This window comes from Saimiri boliviensis, chromosome X (assembly GCF_048565385.1).
Source record: "Saimiri boliviensis isolate mSaiBol1 chromosome X, mSaiBol1.pri, whole genome shotgun sequence".
Taxonomy (NCBI): domain Eukaryota; kingdom Metazoa; phylum Chordata; class Mammalia; order Primates; family Cebidae; genus Saimiri; species Saimiri boliviensis.
The window spans coordinates 44,823,442-44,837,757 of NC_133470.1; the positions used below are offsets into that span (position 1 = coordinate 44,823,442).

Genomic DNA, 14,316 nt, shown 5'->3' on the forward strand with positions numbered 1-14,316 from the left:
TCAGAGGGAGATGGGCCCCAGAGAGTAAGAAAGACGGAGGAGGAGGACCCAAGCTGATCCAAAAGATGGGTCTAAGCAGTTAAGTGGAAGAGGGTTCCAATCTGATGGCAGAGGGCCCAAGCTTGGCCTAACGAGGAGGAGGCCAGGCCCACCAAAGGGCCCCTGGAGTACTTGTTTCACTTGTCCCTTGTGGGTTTTTGCACTTCCTGTTCCCTTGCTGCTCACTGCGGAAGTTCCTCTTCTTACCCTGCACCCAGAGCCTCACTGGAGAAGACAAGGACAGAAAGCGCCATGAGTGGGGGCCCAATGGGAGGAAGGCCCGGGGGCCGAGGAGCACCAGTGGTTCAGCAGAACATACCGTCCGCCCTCCTCCAGGACCACGAGAACCAGCGACTCTTCGAGATGCTTGGACGAAAATGCTTGGTGAGCTGGGGATCTCCTGCCCCCGCCCCGTCCTGTTTCCTCCTCTTCCTCTCCGCCTTCTCTTTCTTCCCCTCCTCCTGCTCCTCCTTTCCCTCTCCATCATCTCCTCTCCTAGAATCTCCTGTCATCACCCACCCTTCCCAGGAAGAACCCAATGTCTACTTGCCTTCCCTCTGGCTGCATGCAGTTCTTCCTTCGGGCCCATGACTGTCATGAGGCAGAAAGGACCAGGTCTGGCTTCAAGACCCTGTGGCTACACCTGACCAGACTCCACTGACCCCTGCTTTCCCCTCCCAGACGCTGGCCACCGCAGTTGTTCAGCTGTACCTGGCCCTGCCCCCTGGAGCTGAGCACTGGACCAAGGAGCATTGTGGGGCTGTGTGCTTCGTGAAGGATAACCCCAAGAAGTCCTATTTCATCCGCCTTTATGGCCTTCAGGTGATCCCCACCCCCCTAATGGACTTGCAAGCCAGTTCTCAACCCGCAAACCCAGATCTGTCAGATCTGTGTCCATCTGTGTCTATAGCCCCAAGACCTCAGACCAGATCAATGAATCCCTGAGCCCCAGAACCAAAGACTCATCCAGATGGCAAACCGTAGCTTGCCTTTCTAAGTCTACAGTGACTGGTCCCAGCCTCCATATCAACATCTCTAAAGCCCCCAATTATTAGTATAGTGCCTAAGCCTAATCTTTTCTATAAATTCCAAGAAATGAGCACTGTATTTATACCTGAACCTCAAATCTATTCTAAACTCAACATTTTGCATCCCAGGAATCCTTCATCAAAACTCTTGAACCCTAGATGTTTGCCAAGCTCCTAAGTCATAAATCTGTTCCCCAAACCCCAAACTTGAATATTCCATTGATCCTTGAACTCCAAATCTGTCCTTTTAAATCCACAGCACAGACTCCAGAATTCCCATATTAAAATTCCTGAACACACAATACCAAGGTAGTTCTTTTTTTTTGTTTTTACTTTTTTTTTTTTTTTTTTTTCTTTTTAACCTATGTGTCCAAGGCATGAACCAGGCATAGGCACAGATCAAAAGCCATGCTGGGATGAACAAAGGGTTGCTTTGTCCCTGGCTGATATGAGATGGGTACCACCAACCAGATGCCACTCTACCCAGGTCAGGGACACAAGGTAGTTCTTAAGAAAAAAGTCTTTCCCACAATCCCCTAACCTGAACTTTCTAGGTTTAAGCCCCAAATTCATCCTTCTAAACCCATAAAGATGGACTCAGCATAACTTCAAGATCCCAAGCCTATCAAATATTGACCAAACTCCTAAGCCATGACTCTTCTCCACAAACCCCAAATTGCACTTACTTTAGCTGGACTCCCCACAAAACTCCCAAGTCTACATGTTTGAACTTCAAATCTCAACTCTAACTCTCAAATACCAGAATCCTACCTGTCATTAATTGGGACTGGGGTGGCAGAGGAGGGCACAGATTGAGTCTATGAATGAGCCTCAACTTCCTAAGACTAGAGTCCTAAATTATGAAATTCGAGCCCCCAAGTCCCACATCTAGGGCCCTGAACCCCAAATCCAAACCTCTCACAAAAGTGTCTGACTCCTAGATTGTACCCCAACTCCCTACATCCACACTGTTAAGATTCCCCAGCTCTCTGGTACTGAGCTGAAAATCTCCAAACCAGACTATGAGATCCCCAAATCCAGACACCCTGCTCCCTGCCCAGCTAACAAAGGCCTGCCACCCCCAGCTTGCCTCAGTGGCACTGTGTCTCCTACCCTACACCTCTCCAGGCTGGTCGGCTGCTCTGGGAACAGGAGCTGTACTCACAACTTGTCTACTCCACCCCCACCCCTTTCTTCCACACCTTCACTGGAGATGTAAGTGACCAACCAGCCCTTGAGCCTCACTTGGGGTGTGGAGAGGAGATGGGATAGCTGCGGGAGACCTGGGAGGTGGCTGACCCCAAGGTATGTGCAGGACTGCCAAGCGGGGCTGAACTTTGCAGATGAGGGCGAGGCCCAGGCCTTCCAGGCCCTGGTGCAGGAGAAGATACAAAAAAGGAATCAGAGGCAAAGTGGAGGTGAGGAGGCTGCAGGGGAGGAAAGGAAACTGGGCAGAAGTGAGTGCAAATATGGGGAACTAGAAAAGTCCCCTCTCATGGTTTTGGCTCCCAATCCATCTGTCTATCCACAGACAGACACCAGCTACCCTCACCACCAACACCAGCCAATGAAGGTGAGTCCTCTAGTACCAGCAGAGGTAATAAGGGGCTAGCCCAAGAACCTGTGGCAGGGTTGTGATAGCTCTCAACACATCCCATCTTCCCAGAGAGAAGAGGAGGGCTCCCACCCCTGCCCCCACACCCAGGTGGAGACCAAGGAGGTGCGTGCTGATTCTTCCCTGTGTCTCTGGATGGATGGGTGGGTAGATGGAAGAGTGGATGGAGGAATGAGCGGTTGGATGGGTGCATAAGTGGGTGAATGGATGGGTATGTTGGATGGATGAGTGGGTGCATGGATGTGTGGATCGATGGATGGGTGGGTGGATTGGTGGCAGATGGCTGAGTGGAGGGATGAATTGATGGGAGGATGAAAGTCTAAGTAGATAGGTAGATGCATAGGTGGGCCAGGCGCTGTGGCTCACGCCTGTAATCCTAGCACTTTGGGAGGCCAAGGTGGGTGGATCACCTGAGGTCAGGGGTTCAAGACTAGCCTGGCCATCATGGTGAAACCTCATCTTAAAAAAAAAAAGAAAAAAAAAAAAAGGCTGGTCAGATGGTAGTGGGTTACCAGAACTTATTAACATTAGTGTCACTAAAGTTGGTATACAGCCCCCCACTGCTAAATTTGACTGGCTTAAAAAAAAAAAAGATAGATGCATAGGTGAATGGGTATGTGGATAAATGGAAAGGTGTATGGATGACTGAGTAAATTAGTGAATGAGTGAATGAATGAACAGTGAATAAATGAGTACATGACAAATTCAGTCAGGGAAGAAAGCATGATGAATAAATAAATCAGTAAATGAAAATTTTAACAAATTCATTAGTCAGTGAGCCAGTGAATGATAAACTATGAGGGAATGAAAAAAATGAATGAATCAGTGAATGTATGAATGGTTTGCGGGATCCACCCACTTCTCTATAGACCCTACTTGAACCCTTCACCCACTCCCTCCATGACCATCCAACACACACACAGATTTCCCTAAGGCTTCTGTTTCTTGCCCCTATGCTTTGGTTGGTTGGTAAGTGGGTCAATGGGCCAACCACCATATTTTCTCCATAGGCCCACCTGCTGGTCCGCTGTCCCTGGGGCTGGCGACAGTAGACATCCAGAATCCTGACATCACAAGTTCACGATACCGTGGACTCCCAGCACCTGTACCTGGCCCAGCTGATAAGAAACGCTCAGGGAAGAAGAAGATCAGCAAAGCTGATATTGGTGCACCCAGTGGATTCAAGTGAGAATCACTCCTCAGTGGGCCCACAGATTCCTGGGGGCAGAGGAGCACATAAACAAGTAGACAGCTGAGTGGATGGAAGGATGGGCAGATGGCTGGGTGACTGGGTGGGTAAATGAGTGGATGGATGGGTAGGTGTAGGGCTGGGTCTAGAGAGAGGTAAATAAGGCACTAAGTGTGAAAAATTTAAGGAGGTATTCACTCTTAGGAGCATGCAACTGTAATTCCTGACTCAGAGTGAGTGACTCACTTAAATATTGCACCCCAGGCACCTCACTTGCCACACCCTGGGCCCACTCTGAGTGGGCTGTTAGGGGAGAAGATGGGTGGGCAGGTGGATGAATGGATGAATAGATGAGGTAGATGATGGATGCGGTGGGCTGGTGGGTAGGTGGCTGAGCGGATGGGTGGATGGATGCATAAATGCATGGAAGAATGAATAGGTTGAAGAATGAATGGATAAGTGGTTGGATGGACGGGTTGATGGGTTGATGGGAGGTGGGTGAGTAGACGGATGGGTGAGTGGATGAATGTGTGGACAGATTGATATGCAGGCTGACTGGTTCACAGACAAGGTGGATGGGGATGGACAGGTGGACAGATAGGTGGATGAATGGACAGTTCAATGGATAAGTGAACAGAAGTGTGTGGTTGCATGGGTAGAAAAATGAGGGAATGGATGGATGGAAAGGTGGGCACATGGTAGGTAGATGGACAAGTGTATGTGAGGACAGATTGGTAGACAAATGGGTGAACAGACGTATGTGGGCAGACAGTTGCAGAAACAGATGTATGGGCAGATCAGTGGTCCAACAGATTAATGTGAATGAATAGGTGGACAAATGCACGGGTGAATAGATGAGGAAAGTGGGATGGATGGACTGGCACCACAAACTATGGATCCCTTCTAATTCCATAACTGCTGCTCATACTCATTCACTCATTCAGTCTCATTCATTAATTCTGGTCCCTCAGAGTCTTTCTGGGCAGGAGAGGGCAAGAGGGCTTCACTACAAAGGGAGGGAAGGGCGGGCAGTGGGGATTCACTGGAGTCTCTTCACCTCTTTCAGGCATGTCAGCCACGTAGGGTGGGACCCCCAGAATGGATTTGACGTGAGTAACTTCAGAGTCTCTTGGATTCCACTAAACTTCTACCGACCCTTCCGCAGACCACTGCTGAAACCCCACCCCTAGACTCTGCCCTTCCCACCCCCTCTCAGATCCCTCGCTGGGATGGACCTGATGGACAATTCGTGTTGATTTTCTCCTCACCTTATTCCTCTACTCCCGCCCCTGGCCTTTTTCCTCCTGGGCAGGTGAACAATCTTGACCCAGATCTGCGGAGTCTGTTCTCCAGGGCAGGAATCAGCGAGGCCCAGCTCACTGATGCTGAGACCTCTAAACTTATCTATGACTTCATTGAGGACCAGGGTGGGCTGGAGGCTGTGCGGCAGGAGATGAGGCGCCAGGGTGAGCCCCTGCTTCTATATGCCCCTTTCTCCAGCCCTAGCAGCTCATAGCTAAGAGATTCACTAAGTCACTCTATCCTTACGGGAGCACCTATACCGCTTAAATCAGGAGTTGGTCAGTGGGGGTACCCATTTTAAAAATGAGCAAAACTAAGGCTCAGAAGGTATCAGTGAGAGTTACAGCTATGTGTTATTCCCCCCTCCACAGAGCCTCTTCCACCACCCCCACCGCCATCTCGAGGAGGGAACCAGCCCCCCCGGCCCCCTATTGTGGGGGGTAACAAGGGTCGTTCTGGTCCACTGCCCCCTGTACCTTTGGGGGTTGCCCCACCTCCACCAGCGCCCCGGGGACCCCCACTCCCAGGCCGAGGGGGCCCTCCACCACCACCTCCTCCAGCCACTGGACGTTCTGGACCACCGCCCCCTCCACCCCCTGGAGCTGGTGGGCCACCCATGCCACCACCACCACCACCACCACCGCCGCCGCCCAGCTCCGGGGATGGACCAGCCCCTCCCCCACTCCCTCCTGCTCTGGTGCCTGGTGGGGGCCTGGCCCCTGGTGGGGGTCGGGGAGCACTTTTGGATCAAATACGGCAGGGAATTCAGCTGAACAAGGTGAGGACAGGCAAGATGGAGGATTGGGGATCTGGGACTCTGGGGTGTCCCTTGCAAGTCAAGATACTGGGGGACTGAGGCCAGGACCGAGGAGAGTGCCAGGCCTTGGGGATTCAGTGATAGAGTTGAAAAGTTGCCGGGCACCGTGGCGTGTGCCTGTAGTCCCAGCTGCTTGGGAGGCTGAAGTGGGAGGATCACTTGAGCCGAGGAGTTCTGGGCTGTAGTGCGCTATGCTGATTGGTTGTCCGCACTAAGTTCAGCATCAATATGGTGACCTCCCGGGAGCGGGGGAACACCAGGTTGCCTAGGAGAGGTAAACCGGCCCAGGTCAGAAATGGAGCAGGTCAAAACTCCCGTGCTGATCAGTAGTGGGATTGTGCCTGTGAATAGCCACTGCACCCCAGCCTGGGCAACAGAGCGAGACACCATCTCTAAAAAAAAAAAAAGAAAAGAAAAGCAAGAAAGAAAGAAAAAGAAAGAAAAGTTGATGGGGAGCCTTGAAGGGGACTGGAGTGTGTGGAAGGGAAAATAATGATGGAGGGGCAGGGAGAAATGCTCCTTTCCCAGGCCCTGAGCCCTGTGTGCTGACCCCTGCCTGCTGCAGACCCCTGGTACCCCAGAGAGCTCAGCACTGCAGCCACCACCTCAGAGCTCAGAGGGACTGGTGGGGGCCCTGATGCACGTGATGCAGAAGAGAAGCAGAGCCATCCACTCCTCCGGTGAGTTGATCCTGCCAGGGCTTCAAACCTGGCTCCCAGGGCTAGCACTGGCCTCAAAACAATCCCAGCAGCCACCACCAATACTGACATTAGCCCCATCTGTTGACAGCATTAACATGAATCTTGTGTCAGTCTCCTTTTTGACAATGTTAACATTAAGTCATTATGTGACAATAATACAATTAACTCCAACTTTGACAATAATATTAACATTAATGCCAGGGTGTGTCTCTACAATATTAAGGTTATTCCCTTATGTTCAGTAACATCAGCTGGCCAGGCACAGTAACTCATGCCTGTAATCCAGGAATTTTGGGATGCTAAGGCGGAAGTATCCCTTGAGCACAGGAGTTCGAGACCAGCCTGGGCAACATAGTAAGACCTCGTCTCCACAAAAACTAGAATTTTTAAAAAGTAGTTGAGCATAGTGGTGAGTACCTGTGGTCCCAGCTACTTGGGAGGCTGAGGTGGGAGGATTGCTTGAGCTTGGGAGGTCAAGGTGGCAGTGATCCATGATTGTGCCACTGTATTCTAGCCTGGGTGACAGAGATCCTATCTCAAAAAAAAAGAAACATTAACCCACTATGTGATGACAATATTATGAAGAACACCATTGTTGACAATATTAACTTTAATTCCATGTGTCAACAGATTTATATTAATTCATTATGAGATAATAATCTTATAATGTAATCCTTTTTCTTTTCTTTCTTTTTTTTCTTTTTTTTTTGAGACGGAGTTTCGCTCTTGTTACCCAGGCTGGAGTGCAATGGCACGATCTCGGCTCACTGCAACCTCCGCCTCCTGGGTTCAGGCAATTCTCCTGCCTCAGCCTCCTGAGTAGCTGGGATTACAGGCACGCGCCACCATGCCCAGCTAATTTTTTGTATTTTTAGTAGAGACGGGGTTTCACCATGTTGACCAGGATGGTCTCGATCTCCTGACCTCGTGATCCACCCGCCTCAGCCTCCCAAAGTGCTGGGATTACAGGCTTGAGCCACCGTGCCCGGCAAATGTAATCCTTTTTCTTAAATTTTTTGAGACAGGATTTTGCTCTGTGTCCCAGGCTGGAGTACAGTGATGCAATCATGGCTCACTGCAGCCCCAACCTCCCAGGCTCAAGCGATCCTCCTGCCTCAGCTCCCAGAGTAGCTGGGACTACAGGCATGGGCCACCATACACAACTAATTTTAGGTGCTTTTTTGGTAGTGATGAGAGCTCACTATGTTGCCCAGGTTGCTCTGCAACTCCTGGGCTCAAGTGATCTGCCCACCTCAGCCTCTCAGAGTGCTGGGATTACAGGCATGAGCCATCCCACCTGACTGTTAACCTTATCTTTTTATAATAATGTTACTATTACTCTCTTAATGTGTCAGCAATACTGTCACTAATCCATTATATGATGATAATATTAATCTCAACCTACTAAATGATAATACAATTAACTCCAATTTTGACATTAATGTTAACAACATTAACCACAAAGTGTGTCCACAAGATTAAGTGAATCTATTATATGACAATATTATAGGAACTTCATCTTTTGACAATGGTGTTTTTTTTTTGAGACAGACTCTTGCTCTGTCACCCAGGCTGGAGTGCAGTGGTGCGATCTTGGCTCACTGCAGCCTCTGCCTCCTGGGTTCAAGCTATTCTCCGGCCTGAGCCTCCTGAGTAGCTGGGACTACGGGCACACCACTACGTCCAGCTTATTTTGATAATGTTATTGTCATTAACCTCATTATGTGTCAAAATATTAGTGTTAACCAGGCAAGAAGCAATAATAAATTATCCTGCCTTTGCTAATAATATTTAAATTCACCCCAATAAATAGGTTAACATTAACCCTTTATTTGACAACATCTGGACTAACCACATTTTTTGACAGTATAAACTTCAACTCCAATTAGAACTCAGACCCTAACTGTAATTCCTCTCTTGTCCCAAGTGGAAACTCTAACTTACCCTCTTCTAGCAAGAGACCTCAGCCCGCCAGGGTCAAGTCCTTACCTCCCAGACCCTATGAAGCCCTCCGCCAACCTCCCAGGGCATCTTTCTCTTTCCCTCCAGACGAAGGGGAGGACCAAGCTGGCGATGAAGATGAAGATGATGAATGGGATGACTGAGTGGCTGAGCTGCTTGCTGCCCTGCACTCCTACCTGTAGGAAATGGCTCCCCTTCTACCTGCTCTGTGCCCACCCTCCACTCTCCTCTTCCAGGCCTTCAACCCTCATTTCTTCCCCATCAACCCCTCCAATGCTGTTATCCCTGCCTGGTCCTCACACTCACCCTAGCAATCCCAAGGCCCCTTTTATAAAAAAAAAAAATTATCAGTTCTCTTCACTCAAGGATTTTTAAACAAAAATAAAAGAATTGTCTTTTTGTCTCTCTATAATTCTTAGTCTGTTTACATTCCAAATGTGGGTCTCTTTCCACCAAAGTCCCTTTTATTCATTTAACCCGTTTTATTTATTTAGCCTTACATGTATATAGTCATTCGCTCATTTATTCCCTCAGTCATTTAGCCTGTATTTCTGTGTTTCCTTCTGCCCCTCTGTCTTTCAACAAACATTTATTGCCAGGTACTATTTTAGGGGCTAGGGATCAAGCAGTGGAAGAAAACAGACAAAAATTCCTGCCCTGATGGGGTGAAATCCACATTCTAGGGGAGGAAGCAGAGAAGAAACAAGAAATCAGATAGAAATAAAAGATAATTGCAGATCATGGTAAATGCTGTGGAGTGGTAAGGCAGAGATACAGACGAAACAATAATCAGATGGAGAAGTCAGGGAAAGCTACTTGGAGGAGGTGATGGTTGTGCTGTACCTAAAGAGACAGAAATGTCAGCCAAGTGAATATTTGGGGAAAAAGGGTTCCAGGCAAAGGGAGCAGCCAGTGCAAAGGCCCTGAGGTGAGAAAAGGCTTGACATGAGGCCAGATGTCATGCATTTAATTATTTTTTTAAAAAAAATCATTAAATCGGCCAGACACAGTGGTTCATGCCTATAATCCCAGCACGCTGGGAGGCCAAGGCGGACGGATCACCTGAGGTTAGGAGTTCGAGACCAGCCTGGCCAACGTAACGAAACCCCATCTCTACTAAAAAATACAAGAATTAGCCAGGCATAGTGGTGCATGCCTGTAATCCCAGCTACTAGTAGAAGCTGAGGCAGCAGAATTGCTTGAACCATGGGAGGTGGAGGTTGCAGTGAGCTGAGATCATGCCACTGTACTCCAGCCTGGGCAACAACAGAGAGAGACTCTGTCTCAAAAAAAAAAAAAAGTCATTCAATCAACACAATACTAGATCAAGAGCACACTCAATGACCACACTTCCCCATTTTTCATCCCCATAACAACTCACACGCCAGGATCTTGATGAGCAGCATCCCCCTTTCATTTTTAAAATTTGGTTCTGCCCAGTTTCCAGTGCAAATCAGACACTCGCCAATTGCAATGGAAGAGGCAAAGACTTAATAATCAGACAGATCTGCTCTAGAACCTGGGAAAGATGCCTCACCTCCAAGCTTTGGTTTCCTCATCTATACAATGGAGGTAACTGATTTCCACCTGGAATCCCACTGAGTCACCTCTCTGCCTCCTCCAGGACTTGCTCTCCCGGAAACAAGGGAGTAACTCAAAACTATCCTTGGTGTTTACAGCTATTTCCAAGGGCATAATTAGAAACTGTGGCACATCAAAGCCTAGAATTGAGCTCCCTGCCCCTCCTGATTCCTGAAATCTGGTGAATTCGAGATCTCAGACATCCTGCCTTTAGAGAAGGAGAAAAGGAGAAAGGTAAGGGGGGGGGAAGATAAAGGTGAGGGAGACTCTAGAGAGGGCAGGCTGCTTCTATCTCCAAGAGCAATGGAAGAATTTCTAGGTTGCGAAACTCCGTCTCAAAAAAAAAAAAAAAAAAAAAAAAAAAAGAATTTCTAGGTTGAAGGGGGAACTCCCCCAAGCTAGAAAAGGAGGGAGTCTCAGGTTTTCTTGAATTCATTACTATTTATCTCCCATACCACTCCACACCCCACCTGACCAGGTCCCCAGAAGGGCACTGAGTCTAGAAAGGATCCATCTACTAATTTCTCCCTACTCGCAGTCCCCCACAGAAACCTTAGAAATCTAGCGTTCTGGCCGAGCATGGTGGCTCACGCCTGTAATCCCAGCATTTTGGGAGGCTGAGGCGGGTGGATCACCTGAAGTCAGGAGTTCAAGACCAGCCTGACCAACATGGTGAAACCCTGACTCTATTTATAAAAATAAAATTATAAAAAAAATAAATAAAAGAAATCTAGCATTCTGTGGGGCCCCTCTGGCAGGCTTTGTCCTGGAAAAGACCTTCAACGAACAAGCCCTGAACCCCCATGAGGCTGGCCAGAGCAGGCCCAGACTTGGGGTAAAAGAACTGACTGTGAGCAAGCTGCTTGACCTCTGGGCCTCAGTTTCCTCCATCTTCATTTTCTTTCTTTCTTTCTTTCTTTCTTTTTTTTGAGACGGAGTTTCGCTCTTGTTACCCAGGCTGGAGTGCAATGGCGCGATCTCAGCTCACTGCAACCTCCACCTCCTGGGTTCAGGCAATTCTCCTGCCTCAGCCTCCCGAGTAGCTGGGATTACAGGCACACGCCACCATGCCCAGCTAATTTTTTGTATTTTTTTAGTAGAGACGGGGTTTCACCATGTTGACCAGGATGGTCTCGATCTCTTGACCTCGTGATCTGCCCGCCTCGGCCTCCCAAAGTGCTGGGATTACAGGCTTGAACCACCGCGCCCGGCCTATTTTTATTTTTTTAAAGATGGGGTTTCTCCATGATGGCCAGGCTAGTCTTGAACTCCCGACCTCAGGTGATCCACCCACCTTGGCCTCCCAAAGCGCTGGGATTACAGGCGTGAGCCACCGCACCCGGCCCTCCATCTTTAAAGTGAGGATAAAAATAATGCTTACCTCAGCTGGGCACGGTGGCTCACGCCTGTAATTCCAGCACTTTGGGAGGCCGAGACAGGTAGATCACGAGGTCAGGAGATCAAGATCATCCTGGCAAACATGGTGAAACCCCGTCTCCACCAAAAATACAAAAATTAGCTGGGTGTGGTGGTGCATGACTGTAATTTCAGCTACTTGGGAGGCTGAGGCAGGAAAATTGCTTGAACCACGGAGTCAGAGGTTGTAGTGAGCCAAAACTGCACTTCAGCCTGGAGATAGAGGGAAACTCTGTCTCAAAAATAAAAAAATAAAAAAACGGTGGGGGAACAGCCATGGTGGCTCAAGCCTGTAATCCCAGCACTTTGGGAGGCCAACGCGGGCAGATCATGAAGTCAAGAGATCAAGACCATCCTGGCCAACATGGTGAAACGCTGTCTCTACTAAAAATACAAAAATTAGCTAGGAATGGGATCTCGTAGCTGGGATCTCGGAGCTGGGCGTGGACAACAGCAGGGAGGTCACCAAAGTCCACCACAGACCCTTGGGACTCATCATGGCCAGGAAGCTGATCCACCTTGAAATCAAGCTGGCCATCTGGAACCAGATCATCTGCCAGCTGCAGGTCCTGCTCCAGTGCAACTTACCATACATCATGGGCTTCTACGGGGCCTTCTATAAAGACGGGAAGATCAGCATCTGCATGGAGCACACGGATGGTGGCTCCCTGGACCAGGTGCTGAAAGAGGCAAAGAGGATTCCCGAGGAGATCCTGGGGAAAGTCAGCACTGTGGTCCTCTGGGGCTTGGAGTACCTTTGAGAGAAGCACCAGAATCATGCACGAGATGTGAAACCCTCCAACATCCTGGTGAACTCCAGAGGGGAGATCAAGCTGTGCGACTTAGGGGTGAGCAGGCAGCTCACCGACTTCATAGCCAGCTCCTTTGTGGGCACACGCTCCTACATGGCTCTGGAGCAGTTGCAGTGCATGCATTACTCTGTGCAGTACGACATCTGGAGCATGGGCCTGTCCCTGGTAGATCTGCCCTTTGGAAGGTACCGCATCCCTCCCACCCGACTCCAAGGCTGGCCTATGGTCAGTGGGGCAGGAGGAGAGCCTCATAGCATCTCACCTCGGCCAAGACCCCCCAGGCACCCCATCAGAGGTCATGGGATGAACAGGCAACCCGCCATAGCCATCTTCGAACTGCTGGACTATATTGTGAATGAGCCACCTCCTAAGCTGCCCAACGTTGTGTTCACCCTGGGCTTCCAGGAGTTGGTCAATAAATGCCCCACCAAGAACCCAGCGGAGTGGGTGGACCTGAAGATGCTCACAAACCACGCCTTCATCAAGCGGTCTGAGGCGGAAAAAGTGGATTTTGCTGGCTGGTTGTGTAAAATCCTGCGGCTGAAGCAGCCCAGCACACCCACACACACGCTCACTGTCATGTGACAGTGGCCAAGCTCCCCACGTTCCACTGGTGACCTGCCCACTGTCCCTGTCCACTCCCTGCCCTTCCAGCTGAGGACAGGCCTGTGCCTCCACCCACCCTCCTGCTTCACCCCTGTGGAGAGCACCGTGGCCGGCAACTGCATATGCAGGAACTGGGTATTCTCTCCTGCCTGTCCAGCCAGGGTGCCCCCGGCTCCAGGGACAGGTGACGCTGCTGTATGTAGTCTCAGAGACTGCTTCCTTAGAAAACAAAACAGGGAGAGAAAAGACAAGAAAAAAAAGGAATAAAATCATGTCTTTTGCAGCAACATGGAAGGAACTGAAGGCCATTAATTTAAGCAAAACAACTGAGAAACAGACAAATACTGAATCTTTTCACTTGTAAGTGCCAGCTAAATAATGTGTACACATGGACATAGCATGTGGAATGATAAACAATAGAGACTTAGAAGGGTAGGGAGGTGAGAAAGAAGTAGATGATGAGAAATTAATGTTACACTGTGCATTATTTAGGCTATGGATACAGTAAAACACCTGACTTCACCACTAAACAATGTATCCCTGTAACAAAATTACACTTGTGGCAGGGCACTGTGGCTGACGCCTGCAATCCCAGCCCTTTGAAGGCCAATGTACATTATTCAGATGATGGATACAGTAAAATCCTTGACTTCACCACTGCACAATGTATCCGTGTAACAAAATTACACTTGCGGCCTGGCATGGTGGCTCATGCCTTTAGTCCCAGCACTTTGGGAGAACAATATACATTATTCAGATGATGGATACAGTAAAATGCCTGACTTCACCACTATATAATGTATCCATGTAACAAAATTACACTTGCAGCAGGGCGCTGTGCCTCATGCCTTTAATCCTAGCACTTTGGAAGACCAATGTACATTATGATACGGTAAAATCCTTGATTTCACCACTGCACAATATATCCGTGTAATAAAATTACACTTGTGGCCCAGCATGGTGGCTCACAGTTATAATCCCAGCACTTTGGGAGACCAAGGTGGGTGGATCACTGGAGGCCAGGAGTTTGAGACCAGCCTGGCCAACATGGTGAAACCCTGTCTCTACTAAAAATACAAAAATTAGCCGGGCATAGTGGTGCACACCTGTAATCTCAGCTACTTGGGAGTCTGAGATAGGAGAATCACTTGAACCGGGGAGGTGGAGGTTGCAGTGAGCCGAGATCACACCACTGCACTCCAGTTTGGGCGACAGAGCAAGACCGTGTCTCAAAAAAAAAAAAAAAAA

General features: G+C 49.1%; 1 protein-coding gene, 1 non-coding gene and 1 pseudogene across 2 annotated transcripts; 2 read left to right on the forward strand and 1 right to left on the reverse strand.

Annotated features, from left to right (window-relative positions):
• Positions 1-227: 227 nt before the first annotated feature.
• WAS (WASP actin nucleation promoting factor) lies at positions 228-9,654 on the forward strand. Its single transcript, XM_003939540.4, has 12 exons — positions 228-423; positions 721-861; positions 2,196-2,282; positions 2,383-2,485; positions 2,599-2,640; positions 2,734-2,787; positions 3,693-3,867; positions 4,938-4,980; positions 5,184-5,337; positions 5,545-5,951; positions 6,556-6,670; positions 8,741-9,654. The coding sequence occupies exons 1-12, from the start codon at positions 292-294 to the stop codon at positions 8,794-8,796; spliced, it is 1,509 nt and encodes a 502-aa protein (XP_003939589.1). The 5' UTR covers positions 228-291; the 3' UTR covers positions 8,797-9,654.
• On the reverse strand, positions 1,430-1,564 carry LOC120366697 (small nucleolar RNA SNORA48). Its single transcript, XR_005581276.1, has one exon. It is a non-coding gene; the product is annotated as a small nucleolar RNA SNORA48 (small nucleolar RNA).
• Positions 9,655-12,082: 2,428 nt separating the features above from the next.
• Positions 12,083-13,047, forward strand: LOC101047205 (dual specificity mitogen-activated protein kinase kinase 2 pseudogene; annotated as a pseudogene).
• Positions 13,048-14,316: the final 1,269 nt, after the last annotated feature.